This window comes from Glycine soja, chromosome 9, assembly GCF_004193775.1.
Source record: "Glycine soja cultivar W05 chromosome 9, ASM419377v2, whole genome shotgun sequence".
Classification (NCBI taxonomy): Eukaryota; Viridiplantae; Streptophyta; class Magnoliopsida; order Fabales; family Fabaceae; genus Glycine; species Glycine soja.
This window is the reverse complement of record NC_041010.1, coordinates 35444490-35469334: the sequence shown is the minus strand read 5'-3', so window position 1 is coordinate 35469334 and position 24845 is coordinate 35444490. Positions and strand designations below refer to the sequence as shown.

At 31.6% G+C, this 24845-nt stretch overlaps 2 protein-coding genes across 2 annotated transcripts; both read left to right on the top strand.

The window, feature by feature from the left end:
* The first annotated feature begins 14753 nt into the window (after positions 1 to 14753).
* Positions 14754 to 19488, top strand: LOC114368413. Its single transcript, XM_028325697.1, has 4 exons — positions 14754 to 16178; positions 16594 to 16998; positions 17099 to 17146; positions 17931 to 19488. The coding sequence occupies exons 1-4, from the start codon at positions 15065 to 15067 to the stop codon at positions 19397 to 19399; spliced, it is 3036 nt and encodes a 1011-aa protein (XP_028181498.1). The 5' UTR covers positions 14754 to 15064; the 3' UTR covers positions 19400 to 19488.
* Positions 19489 to 24377: 4889 nt separating this feature from the next.
* On the top strand, positions 24378 to 24845 carry LOC114368412. The gene has a single exon (XM_028325696.1). It carries the CDS (start codon positions 24378 to 24380, stop codon positions 24843 to 24845), a length of 468 nt encoding a protein of 155 aa, XP_028181497.1.

Here is a 24845-nt window from a genome sequence, read left to right as displayed (position 1 = left end):
ACGAATAGGTCTTCTAGTATAGAGCTATTGGGGCTATAAGTCTATATTCGCAGTTCTATAGATGACCTTTTTTATGTCGTTAGGGGCCACAACTCATTTATTTCTACCGGAATGGATCTTCTTGAGCATTTTTATTTATTTAATATTTTATTTGGAGAAAGGGGTACGAGAGAGAAAGAAAAAAAAAATTCTTGTGTGTTTTGTATAAGGGATAGGGTGCATTGAACTTAAGACTGTAACTCCATAGATGCCTAGTACATAATGCTTGAAGAGATCCCTAGTACCTTCATTAGTCTTCGAGTTGAAAAATGTTTTGTGAATAATAAAATAGGACAATAGAAAGGTTGCTAGAAGTAGGGGTTAAGTTTTTGCAATGGGCCAGAGATAATGGCCCATAACTAGATCAGTTTAATTTAGTGGCCCACCAGCTCAAATATACATTAAAAAAGGGCTTTCTTTGACAAAGTCTTCTGCTAAAACTTGAACTAGCTTAATTAGGAGTAGGTATCCAGATCCAAGTTCACAGACCGATCCATTAAGTCCGTGGATCGGATAGATAATGGACCTTTTTTAAATTTTAATATTATTTTTTAGTCTAACTTGTTAAGCTCATGGATCTAGCGGGTTTTATCTGTGAACTCATGAACTATCCGTTGGCCTCGCCTATGTCTAGTTTTGTTAATTTGTTATGTTAAGATTTTGATCTTTGATTTAGATTTTTATTGTTAATTTCTTATGTTTAAAATATTAGTATATTTTAGTGTGATAAATTTTAGCTAAAAAATGAAGTCAAATTTTTTTATTTTAATTTTATACATTTTTCACTTATTTAAAAAATATCTTTTTTAGAAAATACTTTTTTTCAAATTAATATTTGGGTCCATAGGCCGGTCCGTTTATGTGCATATTTTTGCAAGCCAAATATGAACCTTAAAAAAATCATTTATTTCTCAGATCGAACTTATCCAACCTGTTTGAAATACAGACTTCACGGATCGAGCCTTAAACGAGCCACATTAATCTGGATAGTTACCCCTAATCTAAGGTGACATTATGTGTCGTCTAAATAATTTTTTCACAGTACAAGAATAGCAGTCACTAATAAAATGTAAAATTAAGGACTGGATTTATTAGTTTTTAATATCAAAAACCAAAGTGACTATCACTCTCAAATTTAGGACAAGATAATGTTTAACTTGTAACAATATAAACTAAGAGAATGAAGTTAAATTAAAAATAACAAAAATTTTATCATCTCAAATCCCAACATATGAGTGATACAATGATGCTTAATCAAATAAAATCTATAAATAACATGAGTATTGTTTAACTAGAAAATTGAGTCACCCTAAATATCCATTGTCTGTATAGTCATTATTGTAACAAAAAAAAACTTTTCAATTTAAAAAATCAGAAGAAGGAATAGACATTTTTTTATCCTAGGTTAGACATCATGGGTGCCCTCCAACTCGATAGATCAGAAAGCACTCGCGATGCGTGATTGCCATTGGCTCAAGAAAATTTTTCTTATGGTGCGAATCAAACACGGAGTCTCACTAGAAAGATGATTCTCACTTATGTAAACATAACAGGACCTTATACCATTATGCTAATCCTTTGGATTAAGGAATTGACTAATAAATTTATTTAGGCAAAAGAATAATGAATTTGCATAATGAATTTTTTTATTTTTTTTCTTCTAATTTAGCATATTTATTATTTTCTCTAATATTGGTTTTAATCTCTACTATTTAATAATAGTGTTAAGATGACAAAATAATAAGATTTAAATCCTCTTCATTTCTTTTCTTACTAAGCTATTGAGAAAATAAATATTACTTCCCATAAAATATTTATCATCTTTATTTTATTATTTTCCCAAAAGCTTATAAAATGAAAAAAATGGGGATGAATCATTAATTTCCATAACAACAACTTTAGTAATACATTGATTTATCATGTTACCAAAATCGTAAACACATATAACTTTTTTAATAAATTATATTTTTATATTTCTCATTGTTTTCTTACATATAAGGATTAAAATACAGTTTTCAAAAAAATTATATATAAGTATCACGTTAAACTCCTTAATAATATTAAAAGTTAATGAGTTGAATGTCGTTTTTACTTCATCATTTACTATTTGTCAACAAACACTAAAATATTATAAAACTAACATAAAAATAAAAATCTTTAAATGAGTAATTAAAAGACTCCTCTATTTTACAAGAATCAAAATGATTATTCAAAATGGAACAATTACACATAAGAAATAAGAAATGATGATATATATATATAAAGGGAAAAGTATCTCTCCGTGACTGTCTCTGTCTCTGCGTACATATATACTATCATTATCAAAGAGTAGGCACAGAGAGAGGGCGTAGATGAAGACGAAGCAGCCGGCCTAAGAAGGGTAGGTCTTAGGAGTAAAGAGAGAGAGAGAGAGAGTTTGTGAATTCTCATATGCCATTCATTTCATTCTGTGATTTCTATAGCTAACGGTTTTAGAAATTCAAGGAGAGAAACAAGAAAAAGTGGAGTATTGGGTCAGAGATTGTTTAGTTTACATTTGTACTTATGTTACTTGTATGAATGTGCATGGGTCTGAGCATGCATGATGTAGATGGCATACAGCTCCACGGTTTGCAGCAGCTTTATGGCAAACTAGAAAGGGAGAGATGGGATATAGCAGTCACGAGTTGCTGCTCCTAGTGCTACTACTACTGGATGCTAATAGGGATGGATCAAAACCCGAAATTCATGTTGATTCAGTGACTACAATAACACCATGTCCATGCAACAGAATTTGATGTAACTTGTCGGGGCTAGCTAGCTTAAAGTGCCTCAATTGCATTTATATTATACCTCCTCCATCACCCTGCCTCTTTATTTTTTTACTACATAAAATAATAATTACTTTTTTTAAGATTTAAATGAAGATAATTATTTTCTTTCCTTTTAAAAAATATTGCACAGGCTTTTTCTTTCTTTCAAAAACTACGTATATCTTTTACAAGACTACTATATATATCCTTTGTTGTTTGTGCAACATCGTATTCTCTGCAGCCATGATATGGACCATTAATCACATTTTCTTTTTTTTTTTAATTATTTTGCATTAACCAATTAATGCTTGACAAATTTTGTTTCATATTGGCTGCACAAAAATTTGTTAGAGAGGACTTAAATATTTCACAAAAAATAGTCCCTACTATTTTTTTTCTTGAAATAGAAACTTACTACTTGTAGTACATAGGTTATCATAATTTTACAAAATTTTCATCTTAAGCTTTAATTTTATGAAATGTGTTAATACCTTTGGACATAAGTCAAACTAATAAGTGTAGTTTAATTGTCAACATTCATTATCAATCTAAATTGAAATGAGTTTATGAGAAATAAAACAAGTTTGATGCCGGCAAAATAAATCATTGGATAGGGACGAGAAATTTTAAATGTAATAAAATCTCAAATCGATAATTAATTTTATAATCGATCTAAATTGTCAAAACTTGTAAAAATATTTGGAATCCTACCCAAGAGTCAAAGACTCTAATCATTGTAGTTACCAAACTTTTTGAGATAAAGTAATAGCTAAATTTCATATAATTGAGAATTAAAGTCACCGCACATTATAATCTCAAACATAAACGGGTGTAACCTGTAACTCCGTTGCATTAAGCTTAGCTACATTTCTTAATTTTATGCACGACATGCATCCTATATATGATGTCTCTCTCAACATAGAGCTTATCATTAGGAACGCCAGCTATATATGTGAATGAGCAAAGCTAGAGTGGCTCATGACTACATATATAACTACAATACACTGTGCAAAATCTTTGTAAAGATTGTACGATAAAAGGAACAAACACATCATGAATGTCCAGCCTTTCAGGAATGGACACTCTCATCTTTTACCTACCATCAACTTTCATCGGGTCAACTTTGGCTTGTGGACATTCTATACCTATAGCTCTTTTACTGAACCGGAATTTTTCTTAGATGTGGTCCTTGTTTGAAGTATAGCAAGTCTTTTTCGATATAAAGTTGGTTTAATAAATCAAATTCGGTCTTCACTAGCTATTACGATCTTATATATGTACAGGACTAACTTCACATATGGTGTGTGATTCTGATCTGAAAATTGATGCATACTAGTATCTTTTCATTGCTCAACTTGTGAAGGTTGATACTACATTTTAGCAATAACGAATCTGATTACCCTGTTATCAATCACTATAAAACAATATGGAGTGGGTGTTTTTATGGTATAAACTACAGGTATGTATACCTTTCAGTGTAGGTAATTATGTTTAAGTCGGATAAGAGTATCATGAGTGATGAAATTCTTTCTTTGATTACTTAGTGTACGAGTTAATTCATGCACTCAGTGATATTTGATAACACGTGGAGGATCCACATTTATTGTAAAATCGCGTTCAAAACAATACGAAATACAATTATTTATTACTCCAAGGATCAAATATGAGTGTAAGTCAATGTTACCAAACACACTAGGATATTAGACACGAACTGTGTGGGAGACGGGGGGGACGTACTTCTGTAAGGTGAATTCATCTGTAAAATAAGAACTTGGATATCCATGAAGCATAAGAACTTATCAGAGTCATTTACATCATCTTCACCCTATTAACCGCCTCATATTGTTTGTATGATCATATCCACTAAGTCAATTTAGTGGCGAGTTTAGATAGTTTACATGAGGTCTTAAGATCAAATTTCATTGTCACTATTGTACACAAGAATCTTCTTATTCATTATATCACCAGAGTTGTGTATGCTGCCATTACTTTCTTTCTTTTTCAACTTGTTTTTAAATTTTATCTTGGTATGTGAACAAATGGCTTTGTAGCAACTAATCCATTCTATTGCATCTCATTCGAACCAACTTTTTTTTCTTGTGAAGTTTGTAGAGTCTTTTGATTTGAACTATCTCTTCATCTTTACTCATTTGTACTCCTTCATTATCTTCCTTTTGGTACGATGTTGATGTTGCTTTGAGAGTGAATCTTTTCGTTATTGATTTTTCACCCTGCACTAAAACAAAAGTTGACTTATATAAAGATTACCTCTCAAATCAAAAAAGGAGATGGAGTTAAGTACCTATCCTTTTTGGATTGAAGCCACCTTTAATTTTAATGTTTTCATGAAGCTTCTTAAGATTCTCCTTACTAAATCTCTATCTGTGTACACCTTTCTAAGGGCATCAAGTGTATTAGCTATGTTTTAGAACCTCTCAAACAATTTAATCAGTATTTTTTCTTCTTTCACGGTGAAAATGTCTTATATACCAGCATATCAGTTTTTTTTCTTTTACTTCACCGGTGCCTTCTTATTTTATTTCTAACTTGTCCCGCGTTAGCTTGATTGTTTGGCACCTTGAAATTTTTAGCATAATAAAAGATACTATTTGCTTTTGCATTTTGTATCATTTTTCATATCGTGATTAGTTAAATTCCTTTTTGGACTTATCCATCACTTTTCCACTAACTATATTCTTTGGAATGTTTGTCTATTATTGATCACAAACCAAAGTTTCTAATCTGTATGTTGTCTTGATGTCCATTATTTTTGGTATTCAAACTCCAGAAAATCAAAACAAGCTGATCATAATAGAAAGGGGAAGCAGAGAAGACTAAAAAGAACATGCAAGAATGTTAATTACCATTGAGTGGAGGGCCCTCAGCTTTAATTTGATTATTACTACTATTACCCTTCTCATGAACCTCACTGTAGGTCTCGTATTGAAGTTCCATCTTTCAATGGTATAATGAAAAAGGCCACGAGTTAACCTCATTATAACAAGGACCACCCTCTACAACTTGCCAAAATGTGTACGAGAATCAAAACTAGTTAAACAGAGTTCTCACCACAAATAACACATCTTCGAATCATAATATCATAAAACTAGACACAACCCGAGTTAACCAAACTTGAATAAAAAAAGAAAAGACAACTTAATTGATATGGTTGAACTGTACTAACAGCAGCTAGATAGAAGTCACGAATCAATGAAAGAATTGAGATTTGAGAGTGACCAACTTGATTAAGAGAAGTAGAAACTAACGTTTGCAAAAGATACAATGTGTTAATTTAAATACCTAAAACAAACTGTCCTATTAATAAGAGTTGACACATTTGGTTGAGTCTTCTGATCATAAAAACTATGAATTGAGTTCGACTATGATATTTCTAATTCGGTAAACGATATGTAAATACCACTAAATTCTCAGTAAAGTTGGTGGTCTTCCTTGACTTTGCAAAGGGGCATGTATTCCCCTAATCTAATTAAGAAAAACTGTCGAACCAAATTTGGCCATTTGTGTTAGACTAATGTGAGGCATCCTCAACCTACAAATAAAAGATTTACAAAAATAATGATAAGAACTAAAACATACTATAGAAGAGTGTGTGCACGAGACCAGAGTTTAAAACCAGAGGTAGCCTTCTATACAGAACACAACCAGCAACACAGAAAAACGGAAATGTGCACCTGATTCACTTTAGTCATCCTCTGCTGTTAATCCATTAAAAATAATTTTGCCTATCATAATAAGGGGTCCAGCCACATTTCATATATATGTATCATTTCCTTATTCAATTGGATTAATAATGATGAATCAACCGGTGCAGCAGCAATGTCTTTCATATATCATTGACACATGAGCGTAGAATTATTGGTCAAGCAATTTTAGTTCACATGGAAGTGATTTTATCTTGTAATACCTAACTCTCTGGTTATAGTGTCTGTAGTTTGAAGTGGTCGATTTTATGGTTCTGTCAAGACTAAAGAACATTTACTTGGGTCTTTTTATGGTGGGGGTAATGAAGTTGGACCTAATGCATCCTATTTTGTATGGATTTATGTGAGGGGTGTTCTGTTTCAATTGTTATTTTGTAATACTCTTGTACCAACACTATTTGTATATTCAAATTTCATCTCTAAATAATGACAAAACATGTTTTCATCTCTAATTTTAACAACTTCAATTGAAATATTTTATCACTATTTCCTTCTCTAACTTTCAAAGTATTTTAATTCACCATTTTATTTTTATTTTTATTTTTGCGATCTTAAACATAATTAGTAAATGCAAATTTCAATGCAATTGATATTAAAATAGAAGTACACCTTTTATTAATACTGAGAGCAAAGTAATGCAATCATAATACACAACAAAATATTTTCTAATTACATGTACAGTACAAAGTGCCAAGTGATTTATCCATAAATATTTGTTTCTGATACAAATATGTAAATTAAACTAATCAAATATTTTTTTTGTCTTCCCATCGTCATTGTCATCCTAATACATTTCCTATTTAGTAAACATTAACCCATCTGATAGCTAAAGAAACCATGAAGCTCTGTAATCTAAAAAATATACGTAAAGGGTTTCTAGCTAGTAAATTGGGTGGAAGAAGCACTCAACCATGCAAATTAATGATTAATGTATATATACTTGTGGGCTAGCCTTCGAGAATCTAGCTTGTCCATCAAAGATGTATACTATTCTATTTTATACTGGTTTCCCTTCCTTTATGATCAATCCTATAATTAGGAGCAACAAGTTATTCTGATCCTAATCAAATCACTTTGATAATAAAAGAAGTAAAGTATGGTTGGATTACACTCTTAATTGATTTTAGAAGTAGAGACTACACATGAAACATTTTCTCAATTGAGAAATTAAAAAGAAACAATTATTTTAGAAGCTAATTATATTACGCTCCCTAAAGAACACTGAAATCCATTTTTTAAAATAACAAGTCTTGTTCCAAAAATTTCATAATGTCACGAATTTAGTCTCAATTTTTTTTCACCAATATTTTCTTTCAATTTACCAAATATCCTGAATTTTGTCCTTTTAAGTAGAAAAAAAAAGCCACAATTAGGATATTTTATGACAATTTTTCTTTTAAACAATCACAATTAATATAATTTTGTGATGATTTTTCATTACCTGTAACAAAATTCACGATATTTTGTAAATTGAGAGGAAAAATTCAAAAACAAAATGAAAACAAAATTTGTAACGTTATCAAACTTTAGGAGCAGAAATTACATTATGCCAAATAACAAATATTTTGAGAAAAATCAAAACACTCATGAATTAAATAAACATGCATGTAATAAGAAACAGATGGTACATATAAAAATATTCACAAAAGTAATGATTATTGATTAATGGTGGAAAAAGGTGTCTATAGCCTCTGGCGAGGCTCTCGTATTTAAGCTTTTGCAGTTCAAAGGCAGGCAGGGGCAAAATTCAGGATCCAAGAACAGTAATTGACTAATTAGTGAATACATATTTCACTTTTGAGTTCATGCCTTACTCCTCTCCAATGGGTTTAATGTCACTGAAATAACCCATAACCCATTGTCTGTGAAGTACATGACAAATACTTCTTCATAACTAGGGCCCCTACACATACAACTGATACAAGCAGAAAGAGAGAGATTCGTAGGTGGTGGTGAGTGATGAAGGGCCAATTGTGATTTTTTTTTTTTATTTTTTTTTTGCAATGGTTTTGGTGTTCTAATTATGCATTAGCTCTGCGCCGGCCTGCCAATGGTTGGTAATTTAGACCCAATTAACTTCCTTTTCTATTGGCTTTAATTTTGAATTGAGAAAGAGAAATGGCAATTATGGCACCAACAATGTTAATTAAAATAATAATGCACAATATAGTTAATAGCATATATTTCAACTTTCACATGTGCTGCATCCTTATTTGCTAGTGTTAGCCTCCTCGGCTATAACTTAATGAGTCGTATAGATGCAATAATTCAGTAGAGAAATCCGTAGAAAGCTCCTACCTAGTATATATTGTACTGCCAACAATCATGAAGTTGTTTTGCTGCTGCTGGGTTTTAATTCTTCAACTCTTCTAATTTTTATTCCTTTTTACTCAGAAACTATGACAAAAAGAAAAAGAAAAAGTGGGTATTGTCTCCTAACTATGTGCCTTTGTTTGTGTAAATTTATAAACGACAATATGCTTGTTCATCTGTTTGGGTGCAGTGCAAGTCTTGAATCAAAAGAGTATGGCAATACAAAGAAGTAGTGCAGCCATTAAATGAACAAAAGTTTATTGTCACGAGTGTTTTTTGAAAAATAAAAGTATAGATGAGTTTGGGTTCTAAAAATTTACTAGTGTGAGGACATGAGTAGATTCAGAAAATTTGTTTAGTGGGATAAGAAAATAGAATATATTATTTTTATAAAAGAAAAATATTTTAAACTTTTACAAATATATAAACATATAATTAAATTTTATAATACAACAAAGACATCTGAAAGGTCCCTTAAAAACCAATTTATAAGAAGATGGCCTACCCAGTTATATAAGCATTTGTTAAACATTCAATGTGGGACTCTCAACATATATGATAAAAGAAACTCAATCATTTAAGATTTTATAAATTACAAATGGATTATGATGTGTGTTTGTGTCATTAACTTACTGTTTGGGTTTAATATTTGAGGAGTGAAACACTAAAAAAATTAGAACGATGAAATGATAAAATCAATATCAATTTATTTTCATTTTTATTTTTTTATAACTTTTTGGGTTCAATTAAAAAAGTTGTCTTATGGGAAACCACTTATTTTTTATGAGAAAAAACTATTTTTTTTTATCAAATGTATATAAATAAAAAATTATTTTGTGAGCGCAAATATTACTCCCACACCCTTTAACCTACAAACTAAATATTTAGGTAAATTAAACATAAGTAATTAATTACTCTTGTGTGCAGTGTTGCACACGTTAACAAAACCATTATTAAAGTTGTGTAGTTAAATATTAAAGGGTTAACCAAAATTAAGTTTTAAATATATTGAATTTTTATTTTTATTATTATAAAAAAATGAATTTACATGTGTATTCAATAAACTAAATATTTGCTTTGCTTAATTTGCATGTGTATCCAATCGATTTTTCTTATAATTGTTAAAAAAATATAAAGTTAATTATCTTTGTAGTTAAATAATTTGAATTATAATATAAATTAAATAAATTGAAAATATAGTTTAATTTTTATTTTTAAGATTTTTGTTAATTATTGAATTTTATATATTATTTGAATTAAAATTTAGTTAATAGATAACTTATTTTCAATATATATATATATATATATATATATATATATATATATATATATATAGAAAAAATTAAAAAAATTATATTAAATTTAAATTATTTCATTACTATTTTTACTAAACTTGTCTCGTCTTTAATAAAATAGAATGAAGGATCAAACCTGATTGTGACTCGTCTCATTTTGATATCTATCTCATTAGTTTTTTTTAACTCAGCAAATCAAATTTATAAAAATAGGACAGGGTACCGTAGAATGCATCATATATCTATCTCATTAGTGGATCTTGCTAGTCCAAGTATACTTTAGAAAATATAGCATACTCGTAATTATTAATTAGAAAATTAACAATTAAGAACTATGATAAAATCTCTCTCACACATACATATAAAATAAAAAAATTAATTTATCTATCTTAATCATTAATTTGTTTACTAATAATAACAATTATTATTATATTTTATCCTCTAAAATACATGCTTACCTGCACTAAATCCATTTCATGAGTCATAATAGATTCGTAAATCACTTGTCTCAAAAAAAAAAATATTGCCAAGGTTAACATGTAGATCACAAATTGTATTTGTATTAGTAAAACACTAAAGTAACCAAAATACGAAACACCTGAAGAGAAAATGACAAATTAACAAAAAAAGTGACAAGCACTTGTTCTTATTCTTACTTATTATTATTAAAAATCTTGGAAAGAGACAGACAAGTCTAAATCATTGTGCTATATCTCAAAGTAATTACACGATAAAATCAATCACAAAGAGCCCTAAGGAGAAATTCCGTTGCAATCATGTGGCAGCTAGGGGAAATACATATATTACACATGATCATATATAAACACATTTTTCAACTGCTATCAAATGCAACAAACCCCTCATCTGCGATTTTTGCTGCCGAGGGGAAATGAAATTCTGTAGCTTTTGCAAGGTCAATTTGCCACCACTATTTCGTTTAAGAAATAAACCTCACAAAAAAGGAAAAGTAAAAAGAAGATAAAACTTGAAAAAAAAGAAAGTTGCAGCAAAAATATAGAAAGTTATTTAATAATTTAAATAAATTTAATACTTTTCACACCATATGATATAATAAAAAAAACTATAACTTTTTTTTTGAGGATTCTGTTAAGTGGGGAAAGATAAAGTTTCACCTCTTGGAATGACAAGAAAAGAAAGAAATTACCCTTGGGATATAGGCAGCCTAGCAGGTAAAACTCAACTCACTATGACTTGGGCATGGGTTTTTAATTTGACACCTGCGGGCAAAGTAGCAAAATTCTGTTTTAGCCATTTATAAACAAGACAAGCGTGAGTATTAGGGTAGTAACACTCGTAGGTACTCGATAAGCAAGGGAATTTTACTAACGTCTATTGAACTTATGATGCTAAATTTGTTTTAAGCATATGTTTTTGAAATATATTGAATGTATTTATTTTACACCCTTTTTATTTTCTAAAGCATGCTCAACACCAAATTTTTTCACGGGAAATTGATATTACTTTCTTCTTGTATTAGATATTTTAGTGTAATCAAGAAACTTGTTATTTGTTTTGGGATCAGTCCATTAGTTTTTTTTGTTTTGTTTTTTTAATAATCCAAAAACAATTGGTGTTTTAAAATTTCAAATATAATTATTTTTCCCAATTATACCCCGGGTATAATAGGTACTATAGTTGAGATAAATAAGAATTTGTAATGTAATTTATTATTACTAATGCATTATTAAGTAATAAAAAATTTAGTCTAAATTTGTATCTATTTTTAGAAAGGAGGTAATGTTGAATATGAGCGCTTTCGTGTGTGTGTGTTTATTGATATATTTGACAAGTAATATAGTAGATTTAAGCGTTGTTTAGAAGGATATTCAATTAGGATTTTAAAATAAGTTAAAAATTTTGAGATATTCAGTGAAGATTTTTAAATAATAAAAATAAATTTTATGATATTTAATTAAAAATATTAACATTTTTAATAAAGTATGTTGGTATTTAACTAAGATTTTTTACCACTTAAAAAAATGTTCTAATATTTAAAGGTATATAAATTTTGATGGATCTTTTCTTAAGATAAATTTTAATGAATTTTATGAGATTTTTTACAAGAAAATATACATTAAATAACCTCATCCAAACAGTTGAGATTTTAGAAGACTTTTTTTCTTGTAAATTAATATGTTTTTCTTTTCTCGTCACACATAATTTCCTATCTCTTTGTTAAAAGCGGTAGATATTTATAATATCTTTTACTTTTTCAACCAATGGTCAAAATGCCTTGGATTGTGTGATATGAGAGATTTTTTTAATTCTTTGAATTTGAAAGACATCTTGACAACATGCTTACATATATAAATGAACATGAATATATATGGATACGAAAAATATATAGTTTTAATGAATGTGAGAAGTTAATTTATGTATAAGTGAATAAATATATAAATATGATTTGAAAGGAAAATAACTATAAGTATTTATACTAGTGACAAACATTGTGATATATAGTTTTTATATAATAAACATGATTGATGTTTGAAGAAAAATGAATCTACTGTGCTTGTAAATATGTTAGGAAAAATTGATTTGTTATGTAATAGGTTTAGGGTTCTTGGTATAAGATGAATTTTATTTAAATTGTTATGTGTGCAAAATTCATAAATCTTTATTAATAATTTTGAATGTTTTTAAAAAAATTACGAAACTCTTTAAAATCTTAAAAATTCATAATTTACCTTCAAATCTTATGAATTGATATTTTGTAAATTTATTAAAATCTGAACTACAAAATTTTAATTATGAAAGTCTTTTAAAAAAAATTAAAAATCATTATATTCTTACAAAGTCTTTTAAAATTCACAAGATTTTTTTATATCAAAATATTTTTTTAAAATCCTAATTCAATACAACCTAAATATAAGTTTTTAAAAAGTACTATTTCCATACTTCCAAGTCTCAGCTCTCAACTTAAATTTTATTTTAATAAATATTTTTTATTTATAAATGTACATAAACAGTTTATTTTATTGAAATACCTCGTAAATATTAAATGTGTGGAATGAGTAAAGAAATAGAAAAAAGGGGTAATGAAAAATATATAATACTCCAACTGTTTCTTAACCCTTTGATAATTTCAATTAAGTGAAGTGTAATTTTTTTATGTCATTCTTGTCAAGTTGGAGAGATAGAGAGAGAGAGAGAGAGAGCTATAGTTGAATATATCTTTTCTCGCAATACCTCGCAATTTCTAACTTCAAATAAGAATATAAGAAAAAAAATGCATATGAATATATCAAAGCGCATTCTTGGAAGATATTTGACCACTAAAATTTGTAGTAGAAGTGAGGTGTAAAAAAGGACATGCCCGTGCAATAGTTGAAGTTAGAAATTGACAAAGTGTGCTAATAAGTGGGGTTTGAACCTATAGTTCCGTACTCAAACACCCACACAATTAATACTAGGACAATTGACTTCTTTCAAAATTGAAATTGTTGAAGCCAAACTCCATTTTTGTGTGATGTATAAAATCGAAAGAAATGGTGATGAATCTCCACAAAATCCTTTTTTGTATATTCCATAAAATGTCCACAAATTCATATAAATTCATCTAAATTCAGAATTTCTAGTAGGGTGGCGAGCTAGGTTTGTGCTTAGTTATTCAATCGATGTCTTCCTGTCATTGTTTTTTTTTCGGTCATTTCATTAGGAGCGTTTATTTGAACAAGCAAAAGCCCAAAATGATACCCAAAAAGTAGCAAGGCAGCAGTACTTGCTTGAAAATAAAGAAAGGCCTAAAAATAGAAGTGAGACAGGTGGGAAGGCAAGGACTTGCCAAGGCCAACGAAAAAAAGAAGAGAAAAAATTTATTTAAAGAAAGAAAAAAAATGGAAGAAAAATAGGACAGAGCCAAAATTGTCATAAGCAAAGTCTCTCATTGGGGCAGAGCCATCGATTCGTGAAGTCTCCATCTCACTCTCAAACCCCGAAAACAAACAACCCTCACTAATTAATCCCATCTTTCCAAAAAACCTCACTCACACACTCTCAGTCTCCACGCCCTCGCTCTGCGCTGGAACATGCTTCTCTCTCTCAAACTTTTTCTCACTTCTCAAACATCACAAAACATAACAAACAAACACATTCACTAATGAAGTTACTTAACTAATAACTCCACCCCCAAAACAGCAAATAAATGTAAGAGTCCAAAAGGAAACAAAAAAAGAAAAACAAAAAATTCTTAGAGCCGCGTTTTTCAGAAGTGGTACAATCATGACACCCCCTCTCTAATCATGCACTTACACTACACTGCACCCCTCTCTCTTTATCTCTCCAACTTGACAAGAATGACACATCAAAAAAATTACACTTCACTTAATTGAAATTATCAAAGGGTTAATAAAAATTATAATAATAAATAATAAAAGAAAAAACACAAAGCGAACCGTCTCATTCACGGCAGTTCCAACACACTCTCTTGACTTTTTAGTTTTTTCTCCTTTCTGTTGCTACTTTTCATCGTTTCGGATGTTTGCTTTTGCTTGCTGCGATTCTCTCTACTTTGTGACTTACCCTTTTGAAGATTATGGCAGAAGTGCCATCATCCATCTATCAAGCCAACAAGCGCATTCAAAACCCTTTTGAGCCCATCATCCATCTATCAAGCCAACAAGCGCATTCAAAACCCTTTTGAGCCACAACCCCAACAAATAGAAAAAACAAACACCCCCCAATTAATTTAAAACCTCTAAGCCCAACAACAAACAACACTACCTAGTTCAACTCCGATGCAAACATAGCTTACCTTACCTCCTTGTTAGTTGTTACCACTATTACTACTACTACACTTGTTCCGGTTCCTAACTTCCCTTCCTTGTGTCTGTCTCATTCTCTCATCAAAAACCCTTCTTTGAATAGGGCCCATTACTCCATAATGGGCGACAAGGGAGGCACAACCAAGAAACAACAACTGCAACAACCTCAACCGAAGCAACCTCAATCTCACCACCACCATCAACAGCAACAACAACAAGCACAGCAAATTTCATCTTCTCCCAAAGCCTCACATGAGGAACCCATCACAGAAGTTATTAGGCCAATCCACCACCACCATCAACAACAACTGTCACCAGTTGTGGTTGCAACTGGAGCACCCCCTTTCATTCCAAGTCCTTTATATGTTTCAAGTGGTGCAAGTTGCTCACCCTTTGAGCCTCAGTTTGAGACACTGAACCCAAAGAGACCCAGATACAGTGGACAATGGAAGCAGCTTCTACCTTCCCCTCCTGCACAACAACAACAGTCCCAAATGGCCATGTTTCCCACCTCAGAATCAAGCCCTTCACCCACCACACACACTTCATCAAATCCACTACAACAACAACCCCAAACACAAACAGCTTCTTCATCAGACACTTCCTCATCTCCAACACACTCTCTCCCATTACTCTCAGGAGAAGGGACCAATCAAGAGGGAGAGCAAGTTCACCAGCAACTCAGAAAAGGGAAATACGTGAGCCCAGTTTGGAAGCCCAACGAGATGCTGTGGCTTGCAAGAGCTTGGAAGGAACAATACCAAGGTGGTGGTGGTGGATCTGATTCTTCTTCAAGAGCAGAACAACAACAACAAGCTGAATTGGGAATCACAAGAGGGAAAACTAGGGCTGATAAAGATAAAGAAGTGGCTGAGTTTCTAAAGAGACATGGGGTGAATAGGGATGCTAAAACTGCAGGTACTAAATGGGATAACATGTTGGGAGAGTTTCGGAAAGTGTACGAATGGGAAAGAGGGGGTGAAAGAGAACAAATTGGGAAGAGTTATTTCAGGCTTTCACCTTATGAGAGAAAGTTGCATAGACTTCCAGCTTCTTTTGATGAAGATGTTTTTGACGAGCTTGCACAGTTCATGGGGTCCAGAATGAGATCCTCTCATGGCAGAGCTGTTTCCACTTTTGTGTCAAGAGATGAAGCTAGAACAGCTCTTGCTTCTACAAGAGCTCTTCCACCACCTCCTCGACCTTTCAAAGATGATGAAACCCCTCTTTCAGGTTTGTTGTTGAAGCATGAAAATGGGAAAACATATGATACGATCTTACTTTTTGTTGAACTCCCCAACTTTCTCACTTTCCCTTCATGTTACCTAATCTTCAATGCACTTGGCTAACGTAATTCCAGACACAGTGAAGTTTCTGTTTTTAATATCTTCTTTTAATTTTTTCACTTTCCTTTTAATGGAATGCACAATAGTTTTGATACATTCATGAAGAAGGGTTCAAAGGAGCAGTATAATTTACTGGGATTCTCTGACCGTTATAACTATAACCACTGTTACTATAACCACTGATTCTCATCCTTCTAGGGAAGAATAATGCATTAGAAAGTGAGAAATGAAAACGTACTCAAATCCCAAACTTTTTTTTTATGTTTAAATTTTAAACGTGTAATTATTTGTCATTGTTGCAGCGAGGACAAAGCAATTGACTTTAGCAAGTGGGGGTGAACCTTTCTTTCATGGCTCAAGAGGGGGTTTATTAGGGTTAGACTCTCTCTTAGACGTTTCGGGTTCTTCATCATCATCCAAAGAACTCCGAAGAATTGGGAAGATAAGAATGACATGGGAGGAATCAGTGACTTTGTGGGCAGAAGAAGGTGAAGTTCATAGAGGGAGAGTGAAGCTTCAATCTTCAAGCCTTCTGAACGCAGATGAGCTCACTTGTTTTGATGATGCCATGGTGCCATGCCCCATGGAATATTTCGAAGATGGTCCACTGAAGGGTTTCTCTGTGGACAGATTCGTTTCGGGTCAGCAAGTCAAAGTATTTGGCAGAAGAAAGTCTTCTCCCGCCTCAGATTCTTCTTCTTCTGCTGGTGCATGCCAAACCAAACCTACCTGTTTCCTTAAACTATGTTGCCTTGTTTTACATGTTCTAGGATTCTATCTCAGTGTATCATTGTCTCTCTTTCCCAGGTTTTGCTGAAAGAGTCCAACTTCCCTCCAAAGCACTTCCCATAAGATGTGAGTGCTCTTTGTGACAGTGGTCACTGCCCTCGTTCTTTTATATGAGCTAGTATATCGATGTGTTGAACTTGGCAAAAACATTTCAGTATTTAACTTAGTATTATCAATCAAACATTTCAATCAGTATTTAAAAAAATATTGAACATATTCTACGTTCTTAAGATATTAAATAAACTTTCTTCTTACTTAATATTTGTTTCATAAGTTTATTAAAAAGATTAATATAAAATGTAGAAAGTTACATTATTTTTTTTCGCTCGGCTATATTTATTGTACTCATTCAAATTTTAATTATTTTATTTTTAATTCTCCTTGTTGATCTATTATTATTGAATAAATAATAATGCATGCATTTCCTTTTTAATCACAATTTGTTGTTATATTTATGATAAATGATAAATTACAAAATTGTTATATAAATGATAAGCTACAAATTAGATGAGTTTTATAATTTAGCATTTGGATTGTTTGTTTCTGCACTCAGTTCTTCACACATTCAACAATTAAGAAGCTTCAAATGAAGATTGATAAGTCAAACTTAAAAACATACTTTCAAAACATGAGTTGTCTAACTTAATTATTGTTTTTCACCAAATGTGGAGTATAATTTTACACTAATGACGGACTTTTATTAACTTAATTGATTCATTGATAATCTAGTTGATAATTTAAAATTTTAATTAAATAAAAGCAACACCAAACATATTGAAGTAGCTAGCTAGTACTTATAATGTAATCCTGTATTATTGTTGTGCTAAACATGGGAGAATTATTGATGCAGGCATTGGTACATTGAATTTCCGAGACCCAACGGATTACTACATGGAATGCCTCTTACGTGCATCCCCGCAAACCCTCCCAAGCCTCTTGGAGCTAAAGCGCCACTTAAAAGAACCCCCACCCGAAGACCTACGATTCCCTCTCCGAAGAGACATGTACGAGGATCTCCCCCAAGGGAAGGAACTCTTCTTCACGACAACACCCGAACCCTTGGACTGCAGAAACATCATGTACGACGTTGTGGGCCCCATCATCCGCCCCACCACCATCTCCCTTGCCACTTCATCGAGCCGCGACTCCTTCATCCCCCTCTGGGACGATTGCATCAACAGAATCATCCAAAAATTCTGCCCCGAACAACTCACCCTAATCCGAAAACCCACGTCACCACCATCTCAATCCGAATCCGAATCCACGAATAATTCACAATTACAAGATCAATGGCCCAACGTAACAGGTTTTGTTAACAACTATTGCTTATGGAGAGGCGAAGAAACGCACCAGTTAAAAGATTCGCAACCCAACCCATCAACCACTCTAGTCGCTAAATTACTATGGACCTACATGGATATACCTTACATACTGGGTTACTACGCAGTCGCCAATACGGTGACGTTTTGCGCGATGAGTAGGTCGCAGGATGGAATAATCAACCGCACCGATTTACTAGATCTTAATTTAAGCACCCCAACGGAAAGGTTAAAAGTTTTAGTTCCGTGTTTCCGGATCGCCTTGTTGTTACCGTTGCTGAGTAAGCGTTGTATGAGTAATATAAGTAACTGCAAGGGGTTTACTTACAGTGATTTTGAGAGGGTTTGTTACGGTAATGGGGTGGTGACGGAGGTGACGCCGAACACGTGCACGCGGGTGTTTTCGGAAAAACGGAAATGGATGGCGGTTAAGGAGGTTTATGAGATTTTGGATCATAGGATTCCTCATGCGGAGGTTCTTGTTGGGGTTTCGGAGAGGGAATTGGGGTTGTCGTTTAAGCCGAGGGGGTGTCGTGTGAGACCTGGGAACTGGGAGGAGCTTGTGGAGGCGTTGAAGTACGTGACGAAGGCGCTTGTGGCGCTGCACGACTTGTCGTTTATGCATAGGGATTTGAAGTGGGAGAAGGTGATGAGGAGGATGGACAGGGAGGAGGAGTGGTTCGTGTGTGGCTTCGATGAGGCGGCGGGGGCGCCGGAGCTGAAGGGGTGGCGCGTGGTGGGTGCGCGTGAGGGGCACGCGCCGGAGATGGAGAGAGGGTTGCATGGGGTGAAGGTGGATGTGTGGGGTGTTGGGAACTTGATAAGGACGTGTGGGTTGGGAGGGGTGCCGAAGATGCTCAGGGAGTTGCAGAGTCGGTGCATGGAGCAGAACCCGGAGCAGAGGCCCACGGCGGCAGACTGCTACCACCACCTGCTACAGCTGCAGTCGTCGCTGTCAGCTGCCGCCGCCGCCGCCGCCGGGGGTGTCACCGTGCTGTGATTGGTGATGGATGGATGAGTCGTTGAGACTTGAGAATAATGCTGGGGTTTTTTCTATGTTACATTTGGCATTGGATATTATTGAATTAATGGGGGTAAATGTGATTTTTTCAAAATAATGTTATATTTGGTATTTGGATAATTTTTGTTCGGGAGGTTTTATTTATTTTTTTAATTCTTCTAAGTTTATTTCTTTACGGTTAAATTTAGAGGAATAGTTACTTTCTAGGATTATTATTATGTAATTTTTTTTGGTTAAAAGTTATGTTTAACTAAAATAGTTATTTTGATTATTGATAATTTCTTTGAAAGAAACATCTAAATTGAATTTAGAGATAGATGGTGATAGTAAAAGAAAAAAAATGGTTTGAAATAGTTAGAAAAAGGAAATTAATTTGTAAGACTAGTGTATAACATTTTAAATTTAATGAAAAGAAAAACTGTTAAAAAGATGTATGAAAGACTGAGTAGAGTAAAATTTCTTGTAAGCAAATTTTCTAAATAAACTGATACTCAATTACTATTGGATGCATGAGTGAAGTATTTTAATATTTGTAAAAAGTATATTAATTTTACGAGAATATAGTAATATTTGTTCTTGTTTAGATGTCAATGTGAAGAGTTATTAAGGTAGAGGCCAGAAAACACAAGGGGTCCTGATCCCTGATATAAGACATTGGAGTTGGGAGTGGAGAATTGGCGGCTGATGGGTGCCTGTGAGCTAAGTTTCATCAAATCAAATCCTGGAATTTGAAAACTCTGATATGTGTGCAGTGCAGCAGTGTTTTTCAGTTTCGGATTGGTACGTCTCGAAACTGAGGTGAGGCAAGCCTTGTTTGCTAGCATGACAGCTTGTGTTCTTCAATTATTATTGAGGTTTGTTAGGTGAGAAGAACCTTGATCATTCATGAATTGAACCTTATTTTGTTTTATCCGCCTTATATAATAATTTTCATCTAGTTTTTTTGTTTTTTTTTTTTTTTTACAATACCAGTAATGAAAACGGAACTTATTAGGATTTTGGGTTTTGGCCTTTTGGGTTTTTGGGTTTTCTTTTTATAAGGTGAACTAACCTTGATTATAGTTGATTTCTAGAAATGCACTATTATTTTAATTAAATTTTTTTAATTGTTGAAATTTACTTATGATCTTTTGCAACATAACACTTTTTTGAACATTTAGGAAAAACAGTTTGATGGCAAAATTAAGTTAAACAAGAATGTTTGATATGTTTTCAATATTTAACTAAATTAAATGTCTTGAAAATTATTACTCAGAGTCAAAATAAAGTTACTACTTTATGACAAATAATACACCTAGATACGAGCAAATTTATTATTGCTAAAACAAGAGATTAAACTTTTAAACTTTTAAAAAGAAGATACAAACTTATTTATCGATTTAACCGTATTTATAACTTAACAATAATAAAGTTGTGGCTAAATTTCCTGTTGTCCGGTCGATGAAACTTTGTACCTTGAAAGTCGAAAGCAAAGTACATTTCTAAAGCTTTTATTAATGATCTATAAAAGAGAATGATTGTTGGCTTGGCTCATCAATTAAAGCCGAAAAAGATATATACTTTTCGATAAAAATAGTACTTCATAAGTTAGTGCAATTGATACTGCTTCATATCTTGTTTAATGTTGAAGCACACATTAATATATAGAGTAAATTTTGGATTCGATTCTTGGATGTGTTATTATTTTTGTCATATTTTTTTTTATTAAAATATGTATTTTAAAAAATATTGGTTTGACAATAATGGTTCAACCAGAAAGGTTCATCGTGTCAATGACATATGCAGTCTAATGGTTCAGACCAGTTAGACCATAAGTTTTCACAATGGGTCAGACGGGCCAATCTGAACCGATTTTTACAATTATGATTATAGTATAATTGTTAAATAGAGATACAAATATATAAATATATAAAATAAAATGATTAGAATCTAAATTTATAAAATATTAATTTCTTCTTGTCACATCATTTATCTTATACTACTATTCTTTTAGTTGTTCAAAATTAATCCACAAAGATTTAAAAAAATATAATGGAAGTAAAAAAATTGTTGTTTTTAGAAATATCCTTATTTAATATATTTATCTTTGATGTTTACATTATTATTACTAGTGGATACAAATTATCAGGGTATATTTCAGGAAAAAAATATTAATTAAATTTTGAAATTCTAAAACTAATTATTTTGGGAGTAAAATAGAAGACTAAAACAACTAAGAATTTGGGATGGAGGTAGCATTATATTTATATATTCTCTATGGTTTAAATAAGTTTTTGGATTCTTATATAACTTTTGGTAAATTTCATTTTTAATTCTTAAACAAAATTCTTAACATTTTTTATTTATATTTTTTTTTCTCTATTAACAGTTTTAATTTTTATTGTCAAATAACAATATTAACTAATGACGTAACAATCATGTTGGAACCTAATGACTTTTCCATAAAAAATTCTTTTTTTTTTTGCAAAAATACTTTTAATCTCAAAAGTCATTTTCCACCTTATCTCCAAACATGCTCTTAATAATATTGATAATTTTAGGTTCAAAACTCTATTGAAATACAATGGGCTAATAAAAGGATTCAGATCAAATTATAATTAAAATTCAAAAAGCAAGGTGTTAGTGTTTGAGTTGGTCACGATCATGAGGTAGACTGTCAAGGTGTAAAAATAAAGGATAGAGTGGCTCAGATCCAACTTGATTTATGTATGGAAACTTTAGGTGTGCTCCCTTATTTAGTCCCAGGTTATAGCTTCTGTTGCATTTGTTTAACTTAAAAGATGTTCTTACCTAGATATGTATCATGCATAATGCGATTATATGGAATCTCTTAACTATGTTATGGTCATGACATGTTTTATTTAAGAAGGATGTTTCTTTTTTCTTCTATTACCACAAAAATAGAATACGACATGGGGTATCCTGAGTATTAATTTTAATCAAATATGAAGAAAACTTGTAAAATAAAGTCTGAAAAAAAGTAAAGATTTCATATAATTTCGACGACAAGAATTCGAACCTATTTAAAAATAATTACACTTCTGAATAAAGACAATCTCAATAAAGGGTTTCATAATGAGACTAATAACCTTATTTGGGACGGATTAGAATTGTGGCAGCGATTTTTAATTCAATTTTTGTTGTTCTGGATTATGTTTTCAAGCGACAGTGTTATTAAATTATTCCATAATTTATCAAAACTAGCTAGTATGTTAGAGACCTCAGAGATGGCCGAAAGAAGAAACAATAAATAAAAAAAGAAACATTAAAGCTACTTTGGGAGTGGAAGAGTATTAATGGCCGAAATCGTTTTTATAGGGATTGCACGCGGTCTTAATTAAAGATATCAGTTCGTTTCTTTTAAGCTTTCATACAAAGATGAAAGTAATGAGATCAACGTGAAAGTAAGAAAGTTGTATCTTGTATGTTTTGATACTTGAATCTGTCTTTACTGATTGATTTAACTTTTCTATCCATTCTCAACAAATTATTACAAGTTTAAAGACAAACCTTTTTATTATTATTATTAGTGTTAAGTTTAAAGACATAAATTTTGACCTTTGGACGCGAGATAGTGCATGTGTCTTTCTCCTGCAATAACTAAAGGAAGTAGGGAATCGTTGTCGTTCAGAAATAGAAAAGGGAAAAATGATTGATGATGTATGAATTTTATATCCTACAAAGTTATATTAACGGTATGTTTGGAAAATTATAATAATGTGCATGTTTTAAACGACATACAAAATCATTATTGGGAATAAATTTGTATATTCATTATCTAAGTCATGAGGAATCAACGGGAGAATAAAGATTTTTTTATTTTATTTGGACTTCTTTTAAAAGATTAAATCTTTCCTTCAATTTTGAACAATTTGTTATTAATTCTTTTATTTTCAAATTGTTGGATATTAATTTAATGGAAAAACGCTGCATTAGGATATGTGATATCAAAGAGGTATGCGTTTCAAGCACTGTATGTCGTTCAATTATTTGAGAGAAATTTTTTTTATATGCTATGTGCGTAATTATATAATTGTTATATATCTAAATGATAAATATGTTTGTCATCTGATTTCAATCCTCTTGACGCATAAGACTCATTTTTATTTTAAAAGATTACTGGAGTATAGGTCAATGAATCTATATCAACTAAGTAAAAACAAAAGACGAAAAATAAAAGTTTGTAAGTTAGTTTCAGTCGTAGGAATTATTTTGTATTGTTTTGTTAATCACGCATATCAGAATTCCTTGCTCAAAAATAAAATATTCATTTGTACGTTTATCATAAAAAAAATTATATGTGTTTCACATATATATTTCAAAACTTTGACTTGTAATTATGATAAGAAATTTTTGAAAATAAAAAGAAAATGCCAATTTAGTTGTTAAAGAATAAATTGAATATAAACTGAATAAAACACAGAAGTTACATATTAAATTGTTTAATCATAAGGAACGACCTGATTACAAGGGAACTTATAGAAGAAGAAAAAGATAAATTGAGACATATGATGTAATTCTTTTTTTAATGATTAATAATAAGGAACGACTTGATGAACAAGAGACTTATAATTAATATTTTTTTCTCGCATAAGATGCATGTTTTTGAAATTAATTATACACTGAGCGCCTAGACAACCTAGGGATGTATTAAAATTAATTTATTGATATCAATAGGATTGGCTTGACAACCAGGAACTTGTGTGATATGATATTTCTTATTTTAATTTGAAAATGTATATGATACATTGTCTTAGAATGTGTATGAGAAATGACTTAATAACCAAGTGGCTCGCTTACAATTTTTAAGAGGCTTTATGTGATCCACTTAAAAGAAATAAGTATTTCTTACATTACTATATTATTAGAAATATCATTAATATTTTTATATTTTTTAAAAGGTTTGAAAAATTATGTTCTGACATAACTATATTTTGTTGTGTGCTTAATCAACGGTATGTCTTCTCTATCGCTTCGTGGTATTCTTGAATCTGGAAAATTAGTCGGAGCCAATTATGATGATTGGTACCGCAATTGGAGAGTTGTTCTCATGCATGAGAAGCTTATTGACACTATTGATAAGTCTCCCATGGAAGCACCTGATCTGAGTGATGCTGAAGCAACCAAGGTTTTTCAAAAGTACCTAGATGAGTGCCTTACTGCTAAGTGCATTATCTTGGCATCAATGAGTTCAAAACTCCAGAGGCAACATCAAGACATGGACCCATATGAGATCGTCGAACATCTTAAGAAGATGTACGATGGTCAAAGCAGGACGGCTAGATTCCAGTTATCTAAGGCTCTGTTTAGATCCTCACTTGCTGCAAATGAAAAGGTTGGACCCCATGTTCTTAAGATGATTGATCTCATAGAACAACTTGAGAAGTTGGGTGCACTCTTGGGAAAGAGCTTTCTCAAGATTTGA